Source organism: Heteronotia binoei, chromosome 1 (assembly GCF_032191835.1).
Source record: "Heteronotia binoei isolate CCM8104 ecotype False Entrance Well chromosome 1, APGP_CSIRO_Hbin_v1, whole genome shotgun sequence".
Classification (NCBI taxonomy): Eukaryota; Metazoa; Chordata; class Lepidosauria; order Squamata; family Gekkonidae; genus Heteronotia; species Heteronotia binoei.
The window spans coordinates 92,459,098-92,486,887 of NC_083223.1; the positions used below are offsets into that span (position 1 = coordinate 92,459,098).

Genomic DNA, 27,790 nt, shown 5'->3' on the forward strand with positions numbered 1-27,790 from the left:
TCCATCTAATTAAACAACTTTATTTCTATGAGGCACAAATTCAAGGCAGTTCAAGACAGATCTAGGTGAACAAAGCAAAATAAAGGAAAGGAAAGTTATTAACTAGGTACTTACAATCCATGGCCTATCTGGTCCTTGTTAGCTGCACAATGTCCCCCTCTTTAAAACAGCTGCAAACGTCTTAAGCATCATCCCACTATCATCCTTCAGTGCCAATGCCCACAGGCGAAATAGCCCTGAAAGGACCGGTCAGCAGTTCTACCAACAAACCCTTGAACAAAGGAAAGGCTCTCTTTTTCACACCCCTCCACACATGAATTCCTAGAGCCAGGGCGGATTTTTTTTTTTTTGTAGCAGGAGCTCCTTTGCATATTAGGCCACACACACCTGATGTAGCCAATCCTTCAAGAGCTTACAGGGCTGTTATTACAGGGTCTACTGTAAGCTCTTGGAGGATTGGCTACATCAGGGGTGTGTGGCCTATTATGCAAAGGAGTTCCTGCTACAAAAAAGAGCCCTGCCTAGAACCTTAACCAACCTGGGTGCCAGATCCTAGAATTCAACCCCACCAGAACATGGACAATCCATCCAAGAGCTATTAACACATCAAAGTGCTAGCATGTTTTGTCTGCAGTTGAAAGGATGTTTTCTATCTGGAGAAAAGCACCTTTCCCACATTCACCTAGTCAGACACCAGTGTGCCTTTCTACCACCATAACTGTCACAGCCTCTCTTGCCCCTTTGTGTCTCATCCACAACAAGTATATTGACTCTTTTATATTATTCTCTTTTGGGTTGAATGTACACATCTCTGAAAGCAATTGAGTCACTGTCTGTGTGCAGGTATAGAAGTTAAAAAAATTATTTATTTACATTATTTGCAGTCCACCTTTTTCACAGGGAATCAGGATGAATTACAAAAGCCATTTTAAATCCAGTGTATCATATTTCAAAAACTGCTGATGGTCACAAAGGAAAGCAGGAGTTGGGGGGAGGGTTTAACTGCATTTCAACTTTTTCTTGGACAGATATGCTATTTCAGAAATACATTTTTATCCTTCACCTACTATTTTTGTTCCACAAAGTATTTCTTTGGTCACTTTTACAAGCATCATACCTTAAAATTTACAAAATTATGCTAACAAATTTTCCCCAAGAACATTTGGAAAAGGCTAATAGATACTTAATTCGACCATAAATATTCTTCAGTTTTTCTTTTCATTATTACAAAAAACAAACCCTCACAGACAAATATTTGTTCATAAAGTTAGCAGCTGCCAGCAAAGGTGAAACAGTCAATCTGCAAGGAAGTGGATGGAGGACACAATACTCCAACTAGTGTATACAGACAATGCTAGCTCAGAACCACGCAGGGACAATGCTGTTAAATGACTTGCAGCGTCCAGGGTATGCCACAACCCACTCACTTAGCAACACAATCCATGCATTAGTCTGAGCCCCACACCCTCTAAAGCCACTGCGCCCTTCAGTAAATGCATATATTTCCTCTTCAGGGCTTTTTTTGTAGCCAATCCTGATGTAGCCAATCCTCCAATAGCTTACAGGGCTTTTAGTACAGGGCCTACTGTAAGCTCCAGGAGGATTGGCTACATCAGGGGTGTGTGGCCTCATATGCAAAGGAGTTCCTGCTACAAAAAAAGCCCTGCTTCTCATCATTATCCTCTTAAGTAAAGACTAGGCTTCCAGCAGATGCTGACTGTGCAAAGAGAAAGGTAGCATATTAAGTATTTGCTCATTTTTTACCCAGTAAGTATAAATATTCCCTGATTCTCTTTATCTTTTTCTTGGGCTTGGCAGTCCCTTTTCTTTCTTCTTTCTTTCGCTGTCTGTCCCACCCAGTTGTTTAAATGTATACAGATATATGCTGACCCAGCCTACAGAACTGAGGGACTGACTAAAATCCTGCTCTTTGTCGGACAATGGCAGTTCCTTCCTGGAAGCAGTCATGGTTGATGATTTAGATCCCATGGGGGAGGATCTTCTCACCAAGCTCCCAGGCTGTTTCCAAAGCATCTAACTCTGATCCATGAGAATAATAAACCGGTCAACAACAACGCCAAAACACCAAAACAGTGAAACAAAGAGATATATAATTATAGCAAAGAACAGACAATGCCAAAGAGTGAAGAGGGGTCCCCACAGGGTGTCATGAAGAAAAAAGAATTCAAGACCTTTGGGCCAAGCAGCATACTTCAACTGGGCCACAAGCTAACTCCAAAAGACCAGTCCCTACCCTTAAGTGGGAAGAGACTACCCCACCCTAGGGCCACTGAGAAGGGAGTGTCACGGTAAGTGAAACAAACTTTCAATTCTCTGGTGGTCTAGGGTGGGGTAGCTTCCTCATATGGGAATTGAAAAGCAGTATGCCCCAGGGAGACTAGAAAGCAGAGAGCCCTAGCCTGAAAGAATATGCTGCACCCTCTTAATAAAGGCTGCGTTCTGCACCAACTGATGTTTCCGGATCTGAGACAAGGGCAGCCCCATGTAGAGGGCATTACAGTAGTCTAGTCTCGAGCTGACGGTTGCATGGAACACAGTCGCTGCGCTCCAGGAAGGGGACCAACTGTCGTACCCGCCTAACGTGAAAAAAGGCGGATTTTGCAGTGGCTGCTATCTGGGCCTCCATTGCCAATGTGGGCTCCAGTAGCACCCCTAAGCTTCTGACTGTGGGTGCCGATATCAGTGGTGCCCCATCAAAAGCTGGTAGAGGGATTTCCCTTCCCAGACCACCGCAATTCAGGCAAAGGACCTCTGTCTTCATCGGATTCAGCTTCAGATGACTCAGCCTGAGCCACCCTGCCATGGCTTGCAGTGCAAGGACTAAATTTTCAGGGGCAGAGGCCAGCCGGCCATCCATCAGCAGATAGAGCTTGGTGTCATCAGCATACTGATGGCAACCCAGCCCAAATCTCTGGAAAATCTGGGCAAGGGGGCGCATATAGATATTGAACAACATCAGGGAGAGCACTGCACCCTGAGGCACCTCACAATTAAGCGGATGTCTCTGAGATGATTGTCCCCTGATCGCCACCCTTTGTCCCCAACCGAGGAGAAAAGAGGAGAGCCGCTGCAAGGCCAAGCCCCTGAATCCCTGAATTCTCATAAAACATTATGAGAATGTTTTTTTTGTTTTTTATTTAATACTGTGGAGAAGAAATATGAATAATTGTTACTTCTGGATTTTAAAAAAAAAATTGTGGAGCTTTTTGTCTGTTCCACATAAACTAGTAAACAGTTCATGAGATTGTTGCTCCATTTGTTACAATTACAAATAAATATTATTTTAAAAGTAAATTCTGTTTGTAATAATTGTTTGGATACACTATATTTTTAATATGCTAGTTGTGATAATTTCATGCCAAGTAAAATTGTCCATAGTCATATGTTATGTGGCCATGGCTGAGTGGCTCAGACTGAGTGGACTGAGACTGAATCCTGCGAAGACAGAGGTCCTTTGTTTGGGCCGTCGTGGACAGGGGGGGAAATCCCCCTGCCGGTTTTTGACAGTGCGCCGCTGACGGCGGCGGACAGGGTCAAAAGCCTGGGGGTGCTACTGGAGCCGTCCCTAAAGATGGAGGCTCAGATAGCAACCACTGCCAAGTCCGCGTTTTTTCATCTTAGACGGGCAAGGCAGTTGGCCCCCTTCCTGGACCGCGACGACCTAGCAACAGTGATCCATGCTACGGTCACCTCGAGGTTGGATTACTGCAATGCCCTCTACATGGGGCTGCCCCTGTGCTGGACCCGGAAATTGCAGCTGGTGCAGAATGCCGCGGCCCGGCTGTTATTGGGCCTCCCAAGGTGGGGGCACATTCGGCCGGGTCTTCGGGCTCTGCACTGGCTTCCAATAATATACCGAGTCCGGTACAAGGTGCTGGTCATTATCTTTAAAGCCCTATATGGCCTGGGACCTGCCTACCTGAAGGACCGTCTCTCCCCACACGTTCCCCAGAGAGTACTGAGGTCTGGGATGCAAAACCTTCTCACCATCCCCGGGCCCAAAGAAGTCCGTCTCAAGACAACCAGAGGCAGGGCCTTTTCTACAATGGCCCCCACATGGTGGAACCAGCTGCCGGAAGAGGTGAGGGCCCTGCGGGATCTTACTCAGTTCCGCAGGGCCTGTAAGACAAGCCTCTTCCGGTTAGCCTACGCCTGACTAGATAAATGTAGCTTATCAGACTTCAGTGAAATATACTGTATAGTTTTAACGTTAAGATTTTAAGGTTTTTAGGTTTTAAACGCTTCGACTTTTTTAAATGTAATAACTTTGCACTCTGTTTATTGTTTTATCGTTTGTTGTGAGCCGCCCTGAGCCATTTTATGGGAAGGGCGGGATATAAGTCATAGAATAAATAAATAAATAAAAATAAATATGTTCCTAAAGTATCAAGATGACTTTCAATCTGGAAAAGAAAAAGAAGTACTAATGTAGAACTCAATTTTTCCGAACATTTCCATTTAAAAAAAAAATGGAAAAAAACTGGGGGGGGTTTTCCGAGCTTCAAAATTTCCGGAAATTTTACATCCTAGTAATTCCTGAAGGAGGCTGTTAGGAAGTTTGATGTTGTGTCTTTTGTGAGCTATCACAGCTTAGAAGGGGGAAAGAAGTCTTTAGAGAGGGCAAGCATGGAAAAGAAGTCTTTAGAGAGGGTAAGCCCAAGGGATAACATTCTGACAGGAAACAAGCATCCCCATGAGTCTTGCCAGAAGAACGGCTTCCAAGCAAGACTGTTGCATAGTACCCCTCATCAGGGAAAGGATTTTCTCTCTCCTCTCTTGAGACAGAAAGACCTGGTCCTGAATCAGTTCTATGACAACCCCCAGATAAAGCCCCTGGTGTGTGGGTACAAGGTAGCTCTTCTCCCTGTTGATGGTCTTGCAGACAGACAAGAATATTCTCCACATCAGACACTTCCTGCTATAACAAGGGAAACTTGATAAGAATGTCATCCAAATAAGGAAAAAACAAAGCATCCTGAGTTCTTAGAAGATGAAGAAGAAGAAGATATTGGATTTATATCCCGCCCTCCACTCCGAAGAGTCTCAGAGCGGCTCACAATCTCCTTTACCTTCCTCCCCCACAACAGTCACCCTGTGAGGTGGGTGGGCTGGAGAGGGCTCTCACAGCAGCTGCCCTTTCAAGGACAACCTCTGCCAGAGCTATGGCTGACCCAAGGCCATTCCAGCAGGTGCAAGTGGAGGAGTGGGGAATCAAACCCGGTTCTCCCAGATAAGAGTCCGCACACTCTTAGGAGAGCTACCTGGGAAACCAACTCTCATGAATACTCTTGGAATAGTCTTGATACCACATAAGAGAGCCCAATATTGGAGGTACCTTCTGCTGTAGGCAAAACAGAGGAATCTCTCATGAGAGTCCTGAATCGGAATAAGAAAACAGGCCTCCAACAAATCTATCAAAGCTAAAAAGTCTTTTTTCTGAATAGCGGAGATTATTGGCCTGAGTGTTCCCACCCAGAACTTTTTGATCTTTATCCAGTGATTCAGCCATTTCAAATCCAGAATGGCCTTCACGTCCTCACGTGATCATCTAACCAGGGTGCTGGAAGCAGTGGCTGATTGGCTGCAATTGAGCTGGCTGAAGCTTAATCCAACTAAGACGGAGGTCCTGTACCTGGATCGGGGGGACCAAGATCGGAGATCCAGCTTCCCACCCTGGATGGTGCATCTCTTGTGCCAAGCCAGAAGGTGAGGAGCTTGGATGCCACCCTCTCTATGGAGGCCCAGGTCACAGCTGTTGCACGATCTGCCTTTTATCATCTCCAGCAGGCCAAACAACTAGCACCCTACCTGGTCCCTCGGGACTGGCTACAGAGATCCATGCAACAGTCACTTCCAGGCTAGACTACTGTAACTCGCTCTATGCAGGCTTACCCTTGAGGCTGATCCGGAAGCTACAGCTGGTGCAGAATGCAGCAGCACGATTGCTGTCTGAATCGCCTGTAAGGGCAAGCAGTTGGCTGATGCTGCGCAGTTTGCACTGGTTACCAATTGAGTACCAGATCCGCTTTAAGGTTTTAGTATTGACATTCAAAGCCTTGCGCAGCCTGGGACCAGCATACCTGCAGGACCATCTCTCCCCATATGAGCCCCGGAGGTCGCTACGATCAGCTGGCCAACATCTTCTGACCATCCCTGGCCCATAGGACGTCCGGCTTGCCTCAACCAGGGCCAGGGCTTTTTCAGTCCTGGCCCCAACCTGGTGGAATCAGCTCCCGGTGGATGTTCGGGCCCTCCAGGATGTGTTACCATTCCAGAGGGCCTGTAAGATGGAGCTGTTCCATCGGGCCTATGGCTGAGGCGGGCAGGCGTCCTATCATTTAGACGGACCACCTGCACCGACTGCATTGTACTGATTCTTTGTAACAAAGATAGCCAGGATTTGAACATCTAGGTTGGGACAAGCAAGCCGAATTGATCTCTTAATACCATCTTTGCCACCCTACCTAATTGTGAGTTATAGCATAATTGTTTTAATTTTAAACTGTTTTAATTGTTTTAAACTGATTTGATTGTTTTAACGTGTTGGAAGCCGCCCTGAGAAAGGGAGGCCTATAAATCTATAAATTCTTCTTTGGAACAATGAAGAAGATTAAGTAGACCTCTGAAAATTTCTGATTCTGTGGAACCCGTTCTATGACACCAATATCCAACAGATGTTGAATCACCTGAAGAAACCAGTGTTTCTTCCAACTAGTTAGGACTTGAATCTGCTGCAGGGAAATGTCTGTAGTTCCAGAGAGTAGCTCTCGGAGACTGTGACCAGAACCTACTGATCACTGACTGATAACTTCCAGTGATCTGCAAAAAAATAAAGATGACCAATGTTTGGTGGGGATGGGTGGCAGGAAGAGTCATGCAGAAGAGCTCTTCTTTGTACCCAGTGAGGCCTGATTGGCCAAACTATGAAAGGCGTGGTTAGGGTCCCCAGGGGGCTTGGGCTGCGACTCTTTAAAGACGTAGACCAAGGGCATCAAACATCTGGCCCATGGAGGGCCCAAGTCTGTCCCCTGAGCAACTTCCTTCTCTTGTTTGCTTTTCCAGGGCTGCTCCTGTAACCATACCATAGCTTGCTTTTCCCCCAGCTTCCTAGTAGCTCTATGCTTCTTGCCTTCCCCACCTCTCTCACACACACAGCTCTGTGGCAGCTTCCTGCAGGAGAGACAGGAGGACAACCCTCTCTCACACACACAAACACACACAGGCACACAGAGATTTTCATGGCTGCTTCCTGCTCTCTGCAAAGAGATACAAAAACAAGCTTTTGTCTCTCTTGCACGCGTGTGCGCATATGCACACACAGAGAGTGGTTCTGCTTCCTTCTCTGGGGAAGGGAAGAGAGAGACAGAAAACAAAGTCAGATTCCATAACAGCTTCAAGACCAAAAATATTTTATTCCAGGTATAAGCTCTGTTGTGCAAACAGACTTCTTCAGAAGGAGGAAGGGTGGATGGATTCTTCTTACAAGCACAATATACATTGAGGAAATTATTTTGGTTTATTCTGAAAAGTAGTGGTTAAAAAAAAATTGATTTCTCTGTTCTTTCTGGATTTATTTTCTTTCAAAAAGACCCTGATTAGGAATTAGAACACTTGGACTGGTCCTTATATATTGGAGAGCGGAGTGATTTCAGATGTCAAATCATAATAGCACACATTGGTAACGAGAAAGGAAAACTAGGTCTCAGTTCAGTTCAGGAGGAGGCATTGTCTTGAGCTTCATTATCAATTGCAATTCATCAGCCTCTCTTTCTAATCTCCCTTTGAAATTCCTTTGCAAGACCACTGATACTCTTACATCAGCAACTGAATGCTGTGGTTTCTAATGTCAGACACATCCATATATTCTTTGCGTCCTCCTGGACTGAATCCTCCTGGATGGAATTGAGACAGGTTTCCTGCCTTGTTACCAATGCTTGTAAATTCATACCTACTATCCCTCTGCATATCGCACCTAATCCAATCAAGTTTGCAACTGTCATTCGCCTGTTATTGTCATTCGACATCTGAAATCACCTTTATAAGTTTATATCTCTGGTACCTCATGTTACATTTTATGGCATGCATGGCCCAGCCCAACATTTATGTCAGATGCAGCCGTCATAGCAAATGAGTTCGACTCCTCTGACTTAGATGGTCGAAAACTGATGTTCTCCTTGGAGTCATGAAATGAACAGAAGCACTTCTTGGATTTAGCTTCCCTCTTTCACATGGGAAGAGCCTTCTTTTTGTCCTTATCCTCTTATTAGGTAGTTATCCATGTCATCCCCAAAAATATTAACACCCATAAAAGGGATGCTAGCTACTCGATTCTGGGCAGTCAGTTATGTAGTCAGATGGAGCACCTGGAAGTGACATTGGGTATCATAGCCCTGGCTGATAAATGAACTGCGTTTAAGGATGCATCCATGGAGAAGGTCGCTGCTAGAGCAATCTTCTTAAGTTCATCCTTCAACTCTTTGGGGATGTCTTTGTCAGTTGTTGAGAGATCTGAGGCCCAGGAATTAAACAGTCCTAGAGAAGAGGGAGCCTGCCATGGAGGCCCTTTAGGCAGCTGAAGGTGCCTCAGTGTCCTTACATAAGAATTGGTCTATTCCTGTATTGCATGGATCCCTAGGGAGCCCATTTAATTCTTCCGAAATGACTGAGGTGGACCACAGGCTGGCAACTAGGGCATCCCCTACCCAGAGTTTAAAACAGTATGCAGCCTCAGGAACCAAAGAATGTTATATGGTCTGGCTGGGGTTTCCCGCTCAGATCTGACTACCTTGTCAAAAACCTGCTGGGAAAGGCCACCCCACTCCTGGTGGGAAGGCCCTGACTGAAAGGGATCTTTAGGGTGCATAGTACCTTAGGAAGAATCTTAAGAAAAATATCCAACTATAAAAGACAAGTCTTCATTGTAGTAACTAATGGTTCCTTCTCCTCTGAAAGTTCTCCCTATTCCCTGGTGGAAGAAGAGTCTGAGGAATTAGAGTCATCAGAAGCCTGGCCTATTGGAGGACCATGGTCTCTGGAAGCATAATCAGCAGATAGAACCTCCATATGTCTCTTACAGCGAGGGAGAGAATGAGACCTGTGTGCACAATAATGAGTAACCAACCAAGTGGAATACTCAACAGGTACAACAGACTCAAGATCACAGGTGGCAAGGGACTCCCCTTACTAAGAAATTATATTAGAGTCCTGTATTGTCTCAACATTCCTCTCACTTGCAACAAACTCAAAATGTGGTGTTTTATCCTTGCTCTTGGTTGGTGGAGTGATTGTCTGATTGTCTCTGATAAAGAAAAAGAGCACCAAGTAATTATACAGTTTTGAAGCAGATAAAGTCTAACTTCTTCAACTGACAAGCAGCATTCAGCCACACTAGATTAAGCAGTAACATGCTGTGATGCCCTCAGTTGTTTAAAATGATTTTCACCTTTAAAACTATACATTCAACTAGAATGTAATGCAAGAAGCATCTGTATTTCACTGCTGTAATCGCATGTTGTCAGACACTTTGTCACACATGTGCGCTGAAGCAAATATCAATGATTATGTTAGCAATGCCAATACTGGTTAACTCATTACTGTTTCTGGGACAAACTGGAACATAGTACTAACAATAATTAGTAGATACTGACCTCAATGACTATCCTTATGGTTTTTCTCAGATCATTTGAAGTTGACTGCAAAAGAAACAACACTTGTCTATATTAATACTATGAAGAGTAGTAAACCTACCTCATTCTGAAGTTCATCACCACTTTTCACTGAAGCAAGCATCTCATACAAAGTGCAGCAAAGATGTTCCATTGTTGGACCTCCAGGAGTCCCCTTTAGTGATGCTTTCAGATACTTCCCAACCTCACACCACAGGAAAGAATCATCCACCTTCTCTGATGGCTTCATCAAGCTTTCATCATAACCATTTGGGAAGTGTTCTAAACTACTGTTCAGAAATTTCTTGTAATCCAAGCTGATACATTTCTGTCCATCCATTTCACCATTTACTGGCAGTTCTTCAGAGTGGTCTAAATCATGCATGTCAAATGAAAACTTGATGTTTTTACCAAAACACTGTTGTGTGTCACCATTTTGCTCTTCTGCTGTCTGCAGTAGGGCACTGAGCTGCTCTTCAGTGAAATGAGAAGCAATCCGAGATGCAGCATTACAGGCTGCAGTAGCTGATGATGATGGAAAGGGGCCAAACATCTGCTTAATGGCTTTGGTCTCTTCATGACCAACATACTCTCTCGTGTAAAGTGTTTTAAACAGGAAAACAGAGGCACTTTCAATAGTTTCTTCTCCATTCTCACTTCCCACTGTTCATAGAAACAAAAATCAGAAGAAGATAACAACCTACAAGTTAAATTACTATCTAAAATAGGGGTGTCAAACTCATTTGTTATGAGGGCTAGATCTAACATAAATGAGACCTTGTCGGGCCAGGCCATGTTAGGCCAGGCCATATGTGTACCTATTTAAGATTAGGTAGCAGAGATATAAACTTTATACCTCTGCTACCTAACACAGACAAATACATTTTTTAAACAAAAAAACCTTAAAACATTAGCACTCATTGGTCTTAAAGGTGCTTTCTTTGTATCTCTCCTGTGGGATCCAGGGAACTGGGCAAAAGAAGCTGTGGCTCTTTCCTTCCTTACCCAGGGGACCATGGGATGGGGAGCCTCAGCCAATAGAAGGAAGAGAGGCTTGGCTTAGTAGTTCTGCTGCGCAATTGAGAGAGCCTGGAAAAGCAAGCTGTTCCTTCCTCCCCAAGGGAGGAGCCTCAGCCAATAGAGAAAATACAGCTTTTGCTTTACAGCTCCTGTGTGATTGAGCAGGCCTTGTAAAGCAAGCTGTGATGTGAAGGAAACAAGAGAGAGGGAGAAGGGAGGCGATGACAGTTAGTTGCTCTGGGGGCCTCATTCAGTCCCCAGGCCACATGTTTGACACCCCTGATCTAAAACAAGAAATATATCTTCTGTTTCTTAAAACAAGGAATCAGGTAAACATTAAAGTAATAGACATAAGAATAAACGATGTTCAGCGATCACAGAGCAGAGGTATGCATGCAATCCCCCTTATTCCCATGCTGAACAACAATACAACAGGCCATTTTGCTTCACACATTCAATTCAAGACTGTAGGGAGCAAGTAGTGTCACTGAGGCTCAGTGAGTCTGGCCAAGTATCTCCTTTGCTGCCCTCCATTCTGTTTGCCAGCATACCTTGCCTACCCTGTCACAGAACAGAGATTCCACTTGCTTAGAGCCAACAGACCCAAAATGCAGGATGGGGTGGTTTGCTGTGATAAGATATTGGACTGTACCATTTCAAAATTAAGTCTGAGTGGGGTCATATTTTTAAACACTTTCCCACAACTTAAAATAAAAGCTTTTTGCACATAGCATACAAAATTATATTATTATTATTATTATTATTATTTTAAATTGCAACCGACTTTTGGCAACCCTGTAGGGTTTTCAAGGCAAGAGATGAGCAGAGGTGGTTTGCCATTGCCTATGTCCACATAGCAACCCTGTTACCTTGGTGGTCCCGCATCCAAATACTAACTAGGGTTGACCCTGCTTAGTTTCTGAGATCTATTCCATAAGGTAAGGTACTACTAGACTGATTTAGATCAATTTAGAATCATTTACTGAAGCAAAGCCAATTGAAATCTCAAGCCCTCTACTTCAAGACCTCCCAATGGGTCTGTAGTCTGAACAGTTACTACAAACAAAACATACCAGAAGTATCACAGAACTAAATGTAACATACCTTTAAAAGAACCACTCAGGTTTCAGTTAAGCAGGACCAGTTATAAGCAAGTGTTTGGGCTTTTTTAAAAAAACTTTTGAACTATAGCATAGCCAATGAAGTCATGAATGGTCCATACCCTGGTTCAAAGGCAGGCATATTGGAGATATAATATAGTTTTGCCTAAAATATACTAGACTATAACATGTAGAAATCTTTATTGATGAGACATGGCCTTGTAGCAAAGCACACACTTACAAAAATGCATGCAACTACAGAAGGCTACAAGTTCAATCCATGGCAGCTCCCTTTAAATATCTCAGGAAGCAGGTGCTAGGGAAAACTGTTTTTGTTTAGGACCTTGGAGAGCTCCTGCCAGTCACAGAACTAGCTTAGAGAAAACAACAGTAGAAAGCACCAAAGATTTTCCATTGTGTAATCAAAGTACAACTGGATTTTTAACATGAAATGTTTGTTTACCTAAATAGCAGATTTAAAATTTACATAAGCAGGTTCATAACCCATCTGTAGTCTAGTAACTGTTGTAAACTCAATTGCAAGTGTGACCATTTGCATTATGCCACTGACACGCCACAAACAACTAACTTTAATGGAACTTTGCAAACAAAATAACAAAAAACACAGCACTGTGGCCTACAATTATTAGGGTAACTCTAAATTACCACTTACCTATTTGTTTGGCAGCTTGTAATATTGTCCTTAAATCACCATGTAGAGATTGCTGGATTCCCTTCTCTGAATGTTCATCAATAAATTTCACTATTTTCTTCCAGCTAAGATCAGAGTACAATAACTGTTCCTGTAATTGTGTTCTTTTGTTCTAAACATAAACAACATAAGTAATTAGAGCATTTATTTCAATAAACACAATTTCCATAATATCAGAAACAATGTGTTTTCAAATCTTCCAAACACTGCAGTACCTTTTATTTATTAGAATTAAATTATAACAGCAAAAGTTAACTTACTATAAATGTATGTATTCATATATTAAGTAGTAGTGACCTTTATTGAATGTTTGCTTTAATCTTTCACCTGAAAATCCAGCAAAATCCTTTAAAAATACTGGGTTGTATCCATCCTTAATGTGGACAGAGCTTTTCATATAGTAAATATAAGGTTCTTAGTACTGAAGTGGGAACAGGGAATTGGTAGAAATCACTCTTCCACATATGGAGCATAAAGTCATGCAAGGAAGAAACTCCACCATTTGCCCCGTTCATCCAAACTATTGCTGATTTAAATGACAGAAACAGGTGATGACAAAAATCAACTAACAAGACTTTTCTCATGCTGGAAGTCTGTGTATTCATTACATTACTCAACCCAAACTGATGATGAACAGGTACACATTAGACCAGGGGTGTCAAACATGTGGGCCAAGGGGCGAATCAGGCCCCCAAAGGGCTCCTATCAGGCCCCTGAGCAACTGGCTGTCATCTGCTTCCTTCTCCCTATCTCTTCTTTCCTACTGCATAACAGCTTGTTTTGCAAGGCTTGCTCAATCGAACAGGAACTACAGACAAAAACCTCTATTTTCTCCACTGGGTGAGGCTCCTCCCTTGGGGAGGAAGGTAGAGCTTGTTTTTCCAAGCTATCTCAATCACACAGCAGAGCTACTGAGCCAAGCCTCTCTCCCTTCTATCGGCTGAGACTCCTCCCTCCACTGTCCCCTGAGGAAGGAAAGAGCCACAGCTTCCTTTGCCCAGTTCCCCGGATCCCATGGGAGAAATACAAAGAAAGCACCTTTAAAATCAACAAGTGCTAATGATTTAAGCATGTTTTAAGTTTTTTAAAAAATATTTAATTGTGTTTATCTGTGTCCTTCATAAAGTTTATATCTCTACTACCTCATCTTAAATAGGTACACATATGGCCCAGCCCAACATGGCCCGGCCAAACAAGATCTAATTTATATCAGATCCGTCTCTCATAACAAATAAGTTCGACACCCCTGCATTAGACGTTGCTGATGAAGAGCATGTTTAAAGATAAAGCAGAAAATAGAAATGTATTTATGATACCTGTTACTACGTAATAATTCAAATGCTTCAGAAAAGGCATAAACCAGTACAATGTGTCAGCAAGAAACAGACCAGGAGTCCTGTTGCACCTTAAAGACTAATGGATTTATTATGGCATAAGCTTTTTGTGGACCACAGCTCACTTCATCAGATGTATCTGAAGTGATCTGATTCAGAAAAGCTTATGCCATAGTAAATCTGTTAAGTCTCTAATAGTGCCACAACACTCATGCAAAGGACTGCTATTGCTACCGCCAGGAATCTGATGCCACAGAGTCAGTCCTTACTGACTACAGTTGGTAGCTTGTATCTTAAATCCTGAAGTGGCGAGTTTCCTCTCTATTGCTATGAGGGTTACAGAATACAAGTTAAAGCTCTAGTGGAATGACTGTCTTTGTATATTTAAAATTTGTGGTTGTTGTTTGTGGTCGTTGTGGTTGTTTTTGTTCTATGCCAATAAAGGTTTTGATTAATTGAGATCTTAAATCATGATCACCACACAACTATAATTTAAAAGCTTAGGCCTGCACACAAAAACAGTATCTACTCATCCAAATCTTTGACCATCTGTTTTCTACAGTCTATGTCACAATGACTTTCATAAGCCATTAGTTGTGGTCCATTTAAAAAAAAATTCAAGAAACACTCTTCTTTTTCCCTAATACATCTCCCATTTCCCCTGTCCCTTCCTCAAAATCATCTCTCTGCTATGGGAAAAGGTGGGAAGAAACACCTGAAAAGTCAGCCTATGGTAACTGATTGTTAGAGTTCCATCTATACTCTTTTTACCCTAACATAATTCCAAGATTTCTTTTAAAGAGTAAACCTTTGTCACAAATACCACTTCATTTCACCAGTCAATAATCCTTCTTGGGATCCTTCCCATTTTCTCACTTTTCAGTAAGATGAAGTAATCAAGAAAACAGGATATTAACATAACCTCAATCCATGTCCAATTTCCTTATGTTTTTCTTTCCTATCACGCTGATTCTAGTTAGCTGGAAGACCCCTATGACTGGATTATTATTAGATGCATCCAGTATTCAGACTTTTCTTTAATATACATCAGAAGAGACTATTTAAGAAAAATGCACTAAGTACTGTGCAATTTGTGCTATATTAGTTGTTGCTGATGCGTGTTTCAGTGAACGGATTCTCTTTTAATGGTTCATTTCATTGCAGAAGAGCATCATTTCAAATGACAAGAGAAGAGGGAGCCCAACTGCTATTCTAGTAATGATGATGTAAAGCTGGAATGAATTATAATCAGGAGGATTACTCTGGGCTTATATTGACATGCAAGAAATCAGAATCAGACCTGAAGTGCTTGGGTAGATGTAGGTGTAGGCGTAGATGGCATCTCAGTATCAAATTTTCAGATGCCAATTTGTTTCTTTTCAATTTACTCTGTACAAAAATGTGATTGGCAGCAGAGGCTGATTTTTTTTAAGTTGCTGCACCATTTCTGCTAGTTTGCCTTTTGCTTGACAAATGTCTGCTATTCGTTAACAGTTCAGGCGTTCATTTCCAAAGGAGATTCTAAGTTCAGCCTCTACAGTCTTGGGAAGCCATTTTCTCACTCATTTCCCTATGTGATTTTTATACAGTGCATAGTGAACAATATGGTGGGCTAAGGATTGATCTACCAACACCAATCCACATCAGCAATCTGTGGCAAAGCAACAAAAAACCACCCAGCCTACAGGGTAGTGATACAACAAAGTAACTTGCAGGAGATGCCAACTTCTCCAAATCATAGCAGTTGGTCAGACTGTAGGCCAGAATCAATCCACAGAATATCGTTTGTCCTGCTTAGAGCAGCATGTGTCATGAAACAAGGGTGCAGCGTTTTCTAATGTCAAATCATCAAAATGCTTTTTGAATTATGGGTAGCTCACAGCACCACAGCCTTCTTCTTTATAGCACCAAGATCTCCTATATGAGCCTTCAAAAACATTAAAATGTGCATAGCTTGTAGCAAAGTGTTTTGCATTCTTTAATCAGATCAATCAAAACATAATATTTCCTAATATGTACATTTTATTAAAGATTAATTACCGTTAAGTCAGCAGATTCTTCACTATAATCATCTTGTTTAGTGACATTTGAAAAGGAGCGCAGTGCTCCCGTTAGGCGGGGAAGAGCCATTTATTACCCATTCAGTGATCCATACAATGAGACATTTAACACCACTCTCCAACATGCAAATTCCTAAAGAGAATCAGAAAATCAGAATGAAACTGTGTTAACGTTGTAGAAACTTTTCCAGATTTAAAAAACATAAGACAAAGATACTGTTTAGTCAGCCACTTGGGTATAAGGCATCAAGATTTAATAAGCCAAGACAATATTTTGTTTCTTGAAAATTTATAATACAGATTTGCCTGGTATTTTTTAAAAGCAGACGCAGAGTGCATCGAAAGGGAAAAAAATAGCTGTAGTAAAACAGATCAGTCATTTTATAATGCTCCTCCCATTCAGCTCTATATAAACTAATATGACTAACAAACATATTTTAGATTTCTAGGCAGGTCAGTTCTTAGATAAACAATGAATTTCCAGCTGTGTTAACTAGTAAAACCTTTATAATGGATCTGTTAGAAGAAGAAAGACAAGAAATATGAATGGAGAGACAGGAAAAAAGCAGTTTTTCTCTTGGTCCATCCAACCTGTCTCCCCAGTAAAATGTTGGAAAACTGGGGGAACACTTAAGATCAGGGGAAGAGTTGGCCTCTGCACTCTACAGGGCGATTGTCTGAAACAGGCTACTAGACTAGCTGGACCACTGATCTGGTCTAGCAAGGGCTCTTACATTTTCCTGTCAAATATTCTGGAACAAGTTAAATATTTTTAATACAAAGCTTTTACTCAAAATGCATTGTTAGAACTGTTTGGAGAGTTTTATGTAATGCTAATCGCAGCAATAATTATTATTCCTGTACACATTAAAAATATGCAACAATTTTTTTAAAAAAAAAAATAAGCTTACTGTTTAAATAGGATTAAATTTGCTCAGCATTAATGAAATACTGTGGTGTACGATAATAATATATCCAGAAAACTCAATGTTGCTAAAGTCAGTATCCAAGTCTGTTAATAATCCATGAAGATTGTTTCTCAGTCCAAATAACCTTTTATTTACTATAAAATGTAAGGTTTCAATTTTCAACGTACAATTTTTTTCCTGTGTTTCAGGTGTGTGCAGGTGGGTAGCATAGGGCTCATTAATTTACAGCTACCTGTCATCTTAGGTATAGTGAGAATTTTGAGCAAAATGAACAGTACAGAGTTATAGCTTTCTAAAGCTACTGACTTCAATGGACTGACAAGTGTAAATCTCTGCTGAGGACTGCCCAAAATGTTTAAACTGCATAATTACGCCAAATGGTAATGAAAAGCTCTGTCATCACAGTTGACTTGTGGCAACCCCAAAGAGTTTTTAAGGTATGAGACAAAAAGAGCTGGTTTGCCATTGTCTGCCTCTGCGTAGCAACCAAAAACTGATGAAATCGGGTTAGCCCATACCACCTAAAGCAGGGCAACTATGTCAAATGCAATTCTATATAGTAACCAAGTTATGAATGATGCATTTTATGTTCTTAAAGCAGTCAAGTAAGTTTACTTGAAAGTTTTTAAAAAAACCCTGTAGAAATGGTTTATAAATCTAAAGATCTGCGATTTCTAATTAACATTTTTTTTAAGTTAAAGGAGGGGTTTTTGGTGAAGGATGCTCTTACTCTTGGAACATACATCTTGCCAGTTACCTTTATATGCATAGTCCATACAACACTACATGAAGGAAAACTGATGTGTGCATAACGAACATGCTTTGGAAGGAACTTCTTAATTCACACAGCAATTAAGCCACAGTTATAACTGCAGAACTCCTGGTCGTCAATATTCGAATGTTGGCTATTGGCTGACAGACAAGGTTCCAAGTAATGCTTAGGAAACAATCTCATTAAAGCAAAGTCAGAAGTTTACAAAGAGGAAGGGTGGAGAATTTATCCATGAACCCCCAGAGTCCTTTAGGAAAGCTTCAAAGATGAATGGCAAAGAAATGGAAAGGCTTTTTTGTCCCTGAGCTTCTCTAGTAAACGACAAAACTACTGGGAATGGGGAGATAAAGCCACTTCTCTTGGCTGCTCTCAGACACCAAATGTCATTTCTAGAACAGTTAATCCCAGAAAGCCCAATGCAGCTTTACAGTCAAAGCTGCAGGATCTTAGGATTGCATACATTTCAAGAGAAAAATATAATTCTACAAATGAAAGAAATCATAACTTTACACAGCATTAATAGGACCATTCCTTGCATGTTTACTTAGCCATAAATTCAATAGAGCTTACTTTCATGTAGGTATACATCCATTGCCACTGATATTACTCAGCAGGCATGAAATGTATCAAGAAGTTACTTTAGATGTCAGTTTATCAAAATCAATGTTGTGACATTCCAACACAGGCAATACTCCAGCATCAAGTTCAAGTCCAGGACTGTCTCCTTCTCCAAGGGTCCTTTAGAAGGACTTGCCCTGGGGGAAGAACCTCAGAAGGAGCAAGGAAAGGGAATTTTACAGCACTCTCTCCCACTCCTGCCAGTAATCTCTCCTCCAAGTAACCTCTGGACTTAGGTGAAGTCTAGCCCTTCTTCCCTGGCTCTCGCTTTTAAAGAATTACCTGTGGGAGGGACAACTCTGGCCTCACCCACTGCCTCTGTCCTGGGGATTTGCTTATGGGAATGGCGGATTCTAGGCCCAAGGGGCAGCTGTCTACCTGGGATCTCATTTCCCACGGGAAACCATTATAAATTATTTATTTATTTATTACTTTAAATTTCTATCCTGCCCTCTCCACAAGCAGACTCAGGGCAGCTAACAATATTCATTTTTACAAATTAACCAGTAAAAAAACTCCAGTTTAAAATTATTTAAAACCATTTTAAACCATAACGCTTCTCCTCTAGCCCCTGCTGGGCAAAGGAGGTCACTGCAGCCTGTTTCCTGACCCTCCCCTCCAAAGAAGCCTTCCTGGCTCTCACAACAGATGAGGAAAGGACCACTGCTTGTGGTGTGTTTTGTTGCTCTTCTGCCATTCCTATAGCCTTGTTCTTTTGCTGTCAGCCTCTGGGGGCTGCTGCTTGAAGGGAACTTGGTGTAATTAGTAGACTGATCAAAGCCACCAAGTAATACACGGTGTAATTAGTAGACGGATCAAAGCCACCAAGTATGCACTGTCTTTCAGTTTGCAAAAATATATTACAGTTTAACAGCTCAATTATTTAGGAATCCCGCTCTACACTGAAAGAGCCCGATGTTCACACTGAAATGAGAAGCTTAATGCTGTGATTAGAGAATGTAGAACGAGGTTCCTAAATAATTGAGCCATTAAACTGAAGAAAGAATTGAAACGTCATCAAAATCTAGAGAGACATCTTTTTAAGAAAGCAGCTGCACTGAAGCTACACTCCTCAGGAGCACCTACCTTGTGAATTTCAGTTGGGCTATTTCCAAGTTTGGACTTATATCTATTCATTTGGGGATGGGTTTTTTTGGCCCCTTGGGGTTTCTGTTACTTTAAAAGGCCCTACCTCCGCTGGCCTCTATCATTATTGTATTGTTTATTATGTGTTTTATACAATCCTTGTCATATATTTTTGCAAACTGAAAGATGGTGTATTACTTGGGTGGCTTTGATCAGCCTCTGGGGGTTGGCTGCAGACAGCTCCTGGCCTGCCTAGCATTTCTCGCCATTTTGGTGAGCTGGGAAGCTAATCCTGTGGCATCACACTGGGTTTCTGTAACCCTCCCTGGATGGGCTGGAAGCCTCTTTCTCCTTGGAGGTAAGTGCCGGGGTGAGAGGTCCGACCTTGGACAACTATAAAGACATTCTAAACTTGAAACTGTGTGCACACTTTGAAATCTTTGGCCCTTACTTCTGAGTTACCATACACAAGGTCAAGTTATATATTAGATTATTTTCACTAAGGAACAGCCAATCTATTTATTAAATATATTGCTTAGTAGGCAGATTATTTTAGGGGTTTTAAGGTACAACAGAAGTTAGGCTGTATTGCTCAAGTCAGCAAGAAAGACTCCTTACAGTACAGCTTAAGACACGGGTGTTAATGTTAAAAATGTATATACATACGCTACCTGTGTTCTTCAGATAACAACCCTAACTGAAACCCCACAGACACTCATATTTCACATGGATAATCAGTAAATTTTACACAGTTTATAATTTACACTCTTCTACATTAAAATGAAACAGACAGAACAGCCTTCAATATTCCTGTAAAGAATGTTCCAAAGCCTGACTTCACAAAGCATTCAGTGTATTCCATAATGTGTACCACCAACTTAAAGCAATACAGTCCTTATTTTTCAAAAGGAACATGTTTTTACTACAAGAACATTTTTTAAAAAGCAACTGGACAAAGGCACTGGACTAATAAACACATATTACTGGCTCCATGCATACTATAGCTTGCAAACTAGGAGCCAGTCTTCGGAATGCTTGCCTTCCCTCCTCTGGTAGAAATTCTGTTTCTTTCTTCTTGGCCTTGACCATGATTCAGAATTACAGCTCCCCCTGCACTACCCATAGATTTACACTAAAACGGGCCCTCCTTCACCAGGATTTGTGCATTTGCTACAGACTCCGCTTTGCAATCCTGGATAGTTAGGGTGGGGCTAGATGCAACACTGAATCCTGATTAAGACTGCTAAGAAAACAAGCACACATAGATAATTTGTGCCAGAAAGGATAGGGTGGAAGCACGCAGTCCCAAATCTGGCTCCCAATTTGTAACTTTGTTTTCAGGAAATCAACATTCATCTAGTTCAGATCAATGCTGGAGTAGAAATTACAATGCTTTAGGATACAGTGCCTGTCTACAGTTCATAAAGAAATGTATGGCTTTCTTACTTTAGAAACAACATTCAAAACACTTAAGAATATGGAATTCCAACTACTTGTTAAATTTTTAATATTGTATAAGCTTCTCAACTTCAAGTTACTTTATTCCAAAACCAGTAGCAAAGAACAAATTTAGATGCTATGTTTGTGTTTGTGTGTTTTAAGGCAGCGGTCCCCAACCACTGGGCCCCAGACCGATACCGTTCTATGGCCCATCAGCAACCAGGCCGCCAGCTGAGCTGCTCCCCCCACAGTGCCCCACAGCCTCATGTCCCCCTGTGCCGCCTCCTTCTCCTGCGTCACCTCCTCCTCCCTCTGTGTTTGTTATGTTAAGTCGGGGAAAGTGCCTTCCCAGTTCTTTAAAAGCTCACCTCCCTCCCCCGCAGCAACAGCTGATCCGTGGGAGAAACCGGCAGCAGTGGCAAGTGACCACTGAACAAGCTGCGCTGCCCTTGCCTCCGGAGGCAAAGGCAGCACTGCTTGTTTAGCAGATCGCTCACCACTGCTGCCACGGGGCGGGGGGGTGAGCTTTTAAAGAGCCCGGAAGATGCTTCCCTTGGCTTAACGTAATGAACACGGAGGGAGGAGGAGGCAACGCAGGAGAAGGAGGCAAGGCAGGCCGGCTGCGCAGCGGGGGGAAGCCAAATTCAGTTCCCCCACCCTGCGGTTCCCCCACCTTGCCAGAGTGCCAGTTCTTGGTGCCAAAAAGGTTGGGGACCACTGTTTTAAGGAAACCCTTAAAATTGAAATTTCAGCATCAGGCAAAGCATGCAATATTAGACATACTCCAGCAAGGCTTTTTTTGTCTAATAAAGTGAAAAATGGCCCAGCTTTAAACATGAGCCCACTACTTCCAAAACAGGTCCATAGCCACGGGAGGCCCACAGGGTCCAGCCCCACCACTTAAACACCAAGGCCAGGGTCCATGGCCCACCACTTACCACCCGCCCCCCCCCAGAGTTCCACTGCAGCCGAGACCAGAAACAACAAAAGTAGAGTTGTGATCCTGTGACTCCAGCTGCTAGCTGCAGCTGAGCTCCATATGGGCTATATTTGTCTTCCTCTCCTTGAAAGGTACTTAAAGCCTGAGTATGACCAGAAGATCTGCTGCCCTTTGGCTCACAGCCAATCACCTGTCAATAAGGACAAGCCCAGGACACATTTGTTTCATTGTACTATTTCTCTGAGTAAACTGTATTTTGGTATTTTTTTTCCTGTGAGTTTCTTTAGGGCCCGTTAGAAAGAAAAGAAGCATATATATGAATATTTCTTTTAAAAAACAGTAGTAGTGTAGTGGCTTTCACATATACAGCAGAGTCCATTCTTCAGCAGGCCCTAAGGTTTGTACCTCTACTTTACAAGGAACGTCTCAGCAACTTCCACTCCGTTCTGCACTACCACTGAAGTTTTCAAAGTCTTAGAAGAATACAATCCCTCTCAGGTATTGCTTACTGAGAAGCTGTTCTCTGACTACAGACTGTGCACTTATACCTGCATACTTATACCTGTTAGAACCTGAAACAAAAGATTTTAAATCCAAAAAAAAGAGCAAGTAGTTTTTAGTCAATGGGACTGGAATGACAGGCCCCAGAGTGGAAGGACAACCCCTAAGGGTACTAGAAGTGTTCTGGGACTGGAATGACAGGCCCCAGAAAGGAAGGACAGTCCCTGGGGATAGCAGGAGTGTTCTGGGACTGGACTGACAGCCCCCAGAGTTAAAGCATAGCCCCTGCAGGTAGCATGAGTGTTCTGGGACTGGAATGGCAGCCCCCAGAGTGGAATGACAGTCCCTGTGGGTACCAGAAGTATTCTTGGACTGGAATGATAGCCCCTAGAGTGTAATGACAGTCCCTAAGGGTAGAAGGTGCATTCTGGGACTGGAATGGCAGCCCCCAGAGTGGAATGACAGTCCCTGTGGGGAGCAGGAGTTCTGGGACTGGAATAAAAGGCCCCAGAGTGGAATGACAGACTCTACTTACCACGAGCTGTTTCAGAATTACAAAGGTGTTGTGTGCTCAGAAAGGTCAGAAAAATCTTAGCTAGAGTATGAGATTGGATTTTTCACAGACAGACTATGAGGGGTGCTCTGGTTCTGTGGTCAACAGAGTGGGCGAACATGTGCAAGGAACTCAGGCAGAGTGTGACACATAATGGGAACATGGAGGCCAGGAAGGCTTTAGAACTGGACATTGAAAATGGAAGGGGGAGAAGGGCAAAATTTATAATCCGGGGAAGTCAGTGCAGAGTTGTCCCCACCAGGTCCTGCTAGATCAATTTAATTTCCTTCTTTGATCAAGTGATGAGCTTAACTGGATCGAGGGAATGCTGTTGATGTTGTGAACCTGGATTTCAGTACAGCTTTTGTCAGGGTTGCCCATGATGCTCTGATAGGTAAACTAGAGGACTGTGGACTGGTCTCCAGGATAGTTAGGTGGATAGGAAACAGGTCGGAAAATAGCACTCAAAGAGTAGTTGTGAATGGCATTTCATCTGAATGGAGGGAGGTGTGGAATGCCGCAGGCCTCAGTTCTGGGCCTGGTAGTTTTCAGTGTTTTTATAACTGATCTGATTGAGAGTGGGGAGGGGCTACTCATTAAATTTGCAGACAACACCAAATTGGGAGGAGCAGTGAATACACCAGTAGATAGAGCTGGGAGGAGCAGGAAGCCCACCAGAAGGTAGACACAGAATTCAGCAAGATCTGAACATGCTGGAAAAGTGGGCAGATATGAACATGATGCAGTTCAACAAGGATAAGTGGCAAGTTCTACATTTGGGTAACAAAAATTAGGAACATGCATACTGGATAGGGGGTACATTTCTGGGTAGCAGTGTATGTGAACTAGATCATGGGGTAAGTCTGCATTGTAAGTTAATTATGAGCAGCCAGTGTGATGCAGTGACAAAAAAGGCTAATGCAATCTGGGGGTGTATCAGCAGAGGTATAACACCCAAAATGCAAGATGTCCCAGTCCCACTGTACATTGCATTGGTCAGGGCACACCTGGAGAATTGTGTGCAGTTCTGGAGGTTTCACTTCAAAGAGGATGTGAACTGAATGGAGTGGGTGAAGAGGAGAGTATGAGGATGATTAGGGGCCTGGAGATCAGGCCCTCTGAGGAAAGCTTGAGGGACTTGGGAATGTTCTGTCTGGAGAAGAGGTGGTGTGTGGGAGGGGGGAATATGATTGCTCTCTTGAAGTATACAAAGGGCTGTCAGAATAGAGCAGGGAGCTGTTCATATTGGCAGCTGAGGCCACGGCTTGAAGTAAGGGTCTAAATTAAGGGTTGGAAGGTACAGGCTGGATATTCGGAAAAACTTTGTTACATCAAGAGTTGTTCAACAGTGGAATCAGCTGCCTGGGGAGGTGGTGAGCTCCCCCTTACTGGCAGTCTTTAACCAATGGCTGGACAAACACTTTTCAGGGATGCTCTAAGGCTGAACCTGCACTGAGCAGGGGGTTGACCAGACGGCCTCTATAGCCCCTTCCACCTCTGTGATTCTACAATTTTATTAATTCTATGACAACTCACATCAACCAAATAAATTTGTAAGGAAACTGAGAAGCTGATAAGCAGGAAAATAGCTGAAGTGGAACTGATTAGGCCAGCGTTTCCCAAAAGCAGGGTCGCTACCTGGCACTGGGCCACGGAGGCCTCAATGCTGGGCCGTGGGGCCTCCCATCCCCTGGCCGCCCCCCATCATTGTGCCTCCCCCCTGGCATGGCATCATGCCCCTCCGTGCCTCCTTCTTTCTCACTTCCCCACAGAGGCCTCAACGCTGGGGCACGGGGCCTCCCGTCCCCTGGCCGCCTCCCCCGGCATTGCACCTCCTCCCCCCGTACGGCTCCGTGCCCCTCTGCACCTCCTTCTCCCTCCCTTCTCCACCTCAGGCAGGTCAGTTTCATGCTGCGTAAAGCCTCCCCCCCCCCCACAATCGCCAGGAAATTGATGCTGAGCTCACTCCACACTGGGTCAAGCTGGCAGCTCAAACAGACCGCGGCTGAAAAGGGCATGTGGCTCCTCCCTCACCAGCACTTCCTTCCCATCCAGGAAGTGCTGGCGAGGTAGGAGCCACACGCCCTTTTCCACCATGGTCTGTCTGAGCTGCCAGCTTGGCCCAGCACAGAGTGAGCTCAGCACCAATTTCCTGGTGATCGGTTGGGGGGGGGGGGCTTTACACAGCATGAAACTGACCTGCCTGAGGTGGAGAAGGGAGGGAGAAGGAGGCGCAGAGGGGCACGGAGCCGCACGGGGGGAGGAGGTGCAATGCCGGGGGAGGCGGCCAGGGGACGGGAGGCCCCATGCCCCAGCGTTGAGGCCTCTGTGGCCCGATTTCTTACCAATGGAGGGGAGGCTTTACAGCCTGAAAGTGACCTGTGGTGTGGAAGGAAGGGAGGGAGGCAGCTGCACGGCAAGAGTGAGCAGTTTTAAAGGTGAGTTGCTCCATCCGGTTTCTTTCCGTTTTTCTTTTCCTTTCTTCCTTTTGTCCCTCCTTTTACTCCTTCCCTCCCTTTTCCTTCCTTCCTATTTCCTTTCTCTTTCTTTTTTCCTATATTTGTTTCCAACTCTCCCCCCCCCTCTTTCTTTCTCAGTCTTTTCCAGTCTTCTTCTTCCTTCCTTCCCTCTCACTCTCTCTCTTTCTGTCAGTCTTTTCCCCTGTCTCCCTCCTTCCTTCCTTGTCATTGCTAATCTGAGTAGACCGGGGGGGGGAGCTTGAAATGCCCTGCCATTTTATGTTTTCTGCTGTGTGGCCCTTGTGCTTTTTCTTAATGTTTTATTTTTAAAATTGCATTGCAAAATCCCACCATTCTCCTACCTTTCCTAAACAAAATATTGCAAGAGTTTTAGGCTTGTTTGTACATCATTTCCAGTCTCCCGGCTCCACCCCCAAAGTCTCCTGGCTCCACCCCCAAATTTTAGTGGGCCATGAAGGAGAAGTGTAAAAATAACCAGGCCATGGGGGGGGGGGGAATATGAGAAACCCTGGATTAGGCAATAGCAACACACCTTCCAGAAACATTGCTTAAAAGATAAAGTATGTTATTCCACCCTACAGTTTGTTATCCCAGTTGCAGAGCACTCCCAGGACATATCATTCCACACTTGAGACAATCATTCCAATCCCAGAACACTGATTCTATTCTTAGGGATCATCTTTGCTGCACACTGGGGGCTGTCACTGCAGCTCCAGAGCCCAGATTCTATTACTGGGGAACATAATTCCTCTCTTAGAAAATTCATTCCAGTCTGGAAATGCTTGTGCTTCTTCCAAAGGCTGTCATGCAACTCTGAGGACTATCAGTTCAGTCCCAGAACACTCCTACTACCCAGAGAGACTGCCATTCCACTCTGGGGCCTGTCATTCCAGTCCCAGAAGACTCCTGTTTCCCACAGGGACTGTTAAAGGGTAAGGACTAGCTGACACATGCTTTTTCTCTAACTTTGTGGTCTGTCATTCCAGTCCCAGGACACTTCTGCTACCCATAGGGGCTGTCATTCCAATCCCAGAGTACTCTAACTGGACTCAGAGAATTTCATGAAAACTCCATTCCACATTTTCTTCGCAACTCTTTTTGTGCTGTAATGTATTTCAATGGAGCCCATGCAAGTCAATTGGCAATCCTGGCTCCCATTATTTCCAATGAACCTTCCAGTCTCTCCCATTGTTTCCAATGGGCAATCCTGTAATTCCTTTTAGTACATCCCATAGCTGGAAAAAAGTAAAGTGAAGCGTGCTAGCAATCAGAGGTTCGAGATTTGTAGCCACAACCCTGTGCACACTAACTTGGAAGGAAGCATCACTGAATTCAGAAGCAATCGCTTTTTGCACTGTACGCAAAGAGTAAGGACTAGCTGACACATGCTTTTCCCCTAACTTGACGGACCCCCTCCAGGGCTCCCCCTGCTCAGACCTCTGGCCAACGGTCCTACACTCGGGCTGTCTCACTTACCTTCGAGTCTTCCCTACCAGGTCCGGCCACGCTGACTGTACCCTCCTCCCACCGCCTTCTACACCTTTGCTTACGATTTCCTGAAAGCCGCTTCCGGGTTCCTTTCTCTGCGCAGGCGCCTTTCGTGTCTTCCGCTCGCGTTTGCCGGCTCGCCTGTACGGGCGGGGCTGCTGCTCTGTGGCCATGCCGGAGTCTGGATGACGCATGAGTATTCCAAGGTGTAAGTGACGTTCATTCGCAGTGGAGTGTCGCTTGTGAAGCTGTTCGTGCTCTCTTTTTCTCTCTGGCTTCGAAGGATTACGACTTTCTGTTTCGTTTTCTTGGGTGTTTCAGTAGAAAGAGCCGTGGGAGTTTCCCCCTTTCAGTTCCCTCGCTGGTTTTATTTAGACGCGCACGCACAAAATAAAGTTTTCGTCGACAACAGTGTTTTTGCTGTAACTGCATATCTTTATAATGGCAGTAGTATATTTTCGCAATTATGCAGTGTGCCCGAAATCTTTGGAAAGTGCCCTATGTTTAATTTACTTTTTTTTCAAATTTTACAGAAGAATGTGGCAATTCGGAGCAAAACTTTTTTTTAATCTGCAAAAGTAAACCGCATCGAACATGCAGTGCAAGTGCGTTCAAGATTTACTCAAATAAATTTTAATTCAAGTAAGAATAGGGCTGCAGTGAGCAAACATATAAAGAAGTCTTTAAACTTTCTCTGATTTAAAATAATTATTACAAGTCATTCAGTAGGGAGAACACAAGATTCTGTTAGAGGAATGCAGTGGAGAAAATTATAGCTTCAGGTTTTTTGTTTTGTTTTGGGTTTTTTTTTTCTTTTAAAATTTATATTTAGCTTGCCTTGAAGGTTCTTGGGATGACTGGCAGTGTAATGAGGGAGAAGTATAGTGGATGTTAAATCCTTACAAATCAACTAAACATGGCAACTTTGGCATGGTTTTACAAAGCAAGAAGGGTGGTATTGCCTTTGGTTCCATCTCCTGCAGCAACCATTTTTGGTTTAGCTTTGCCTCCTGCCGAAGCTGTTTTAGGGTGTTGCTCATCATCCTCTCCAAATTCCAAAAGTGCTTGCAG

General features: G+C 43.4%; 1 protein-coding gene across 2 annotated transcripts in view; it reads right to left on the reverse strand.

The window, feature by feature from the left end:
* ASCC3 (activating signal cointegrator 1 complex subunit 3) overlaps window positions 1–26,879 on the reverse strand; it is a 407,532-nt gene extending 380,653 nt beyond the window's left edge. The window contains exons 1-4 of one of the 2 annotated variants that reach the window (XM_060237502.1): window positions 26,782–26,879; window positions 15,893–16,045; window positions 12,480–12,630; window positions 9,769–10,349 (exon numbers count right to left, since the gene is read on the reverse strand). In XM_060237502.1, the coding sequence (XP_060093485.1) occupies window positions 9,769–10,349; window positions 12,480–12,630; window positions 15,893–15,982 (822 nt within the window). In that variant the 5' untranslated portion in view covers window positions 15,983–16,045; window positions 26,782–26,879. Of the gene's footprint in view, window positions 1–9,768; window positions 10,350–12,479; window positions 12,631–15,892; window positions 16,046–26,707 lie in introns of both variants that reach the window. The other variant, XM_060237501.1, reaches the window with a different exon arrangement.
* Between the last annotated feature and the right edge of the window lie 911 nt (window positions 26,880–27,790).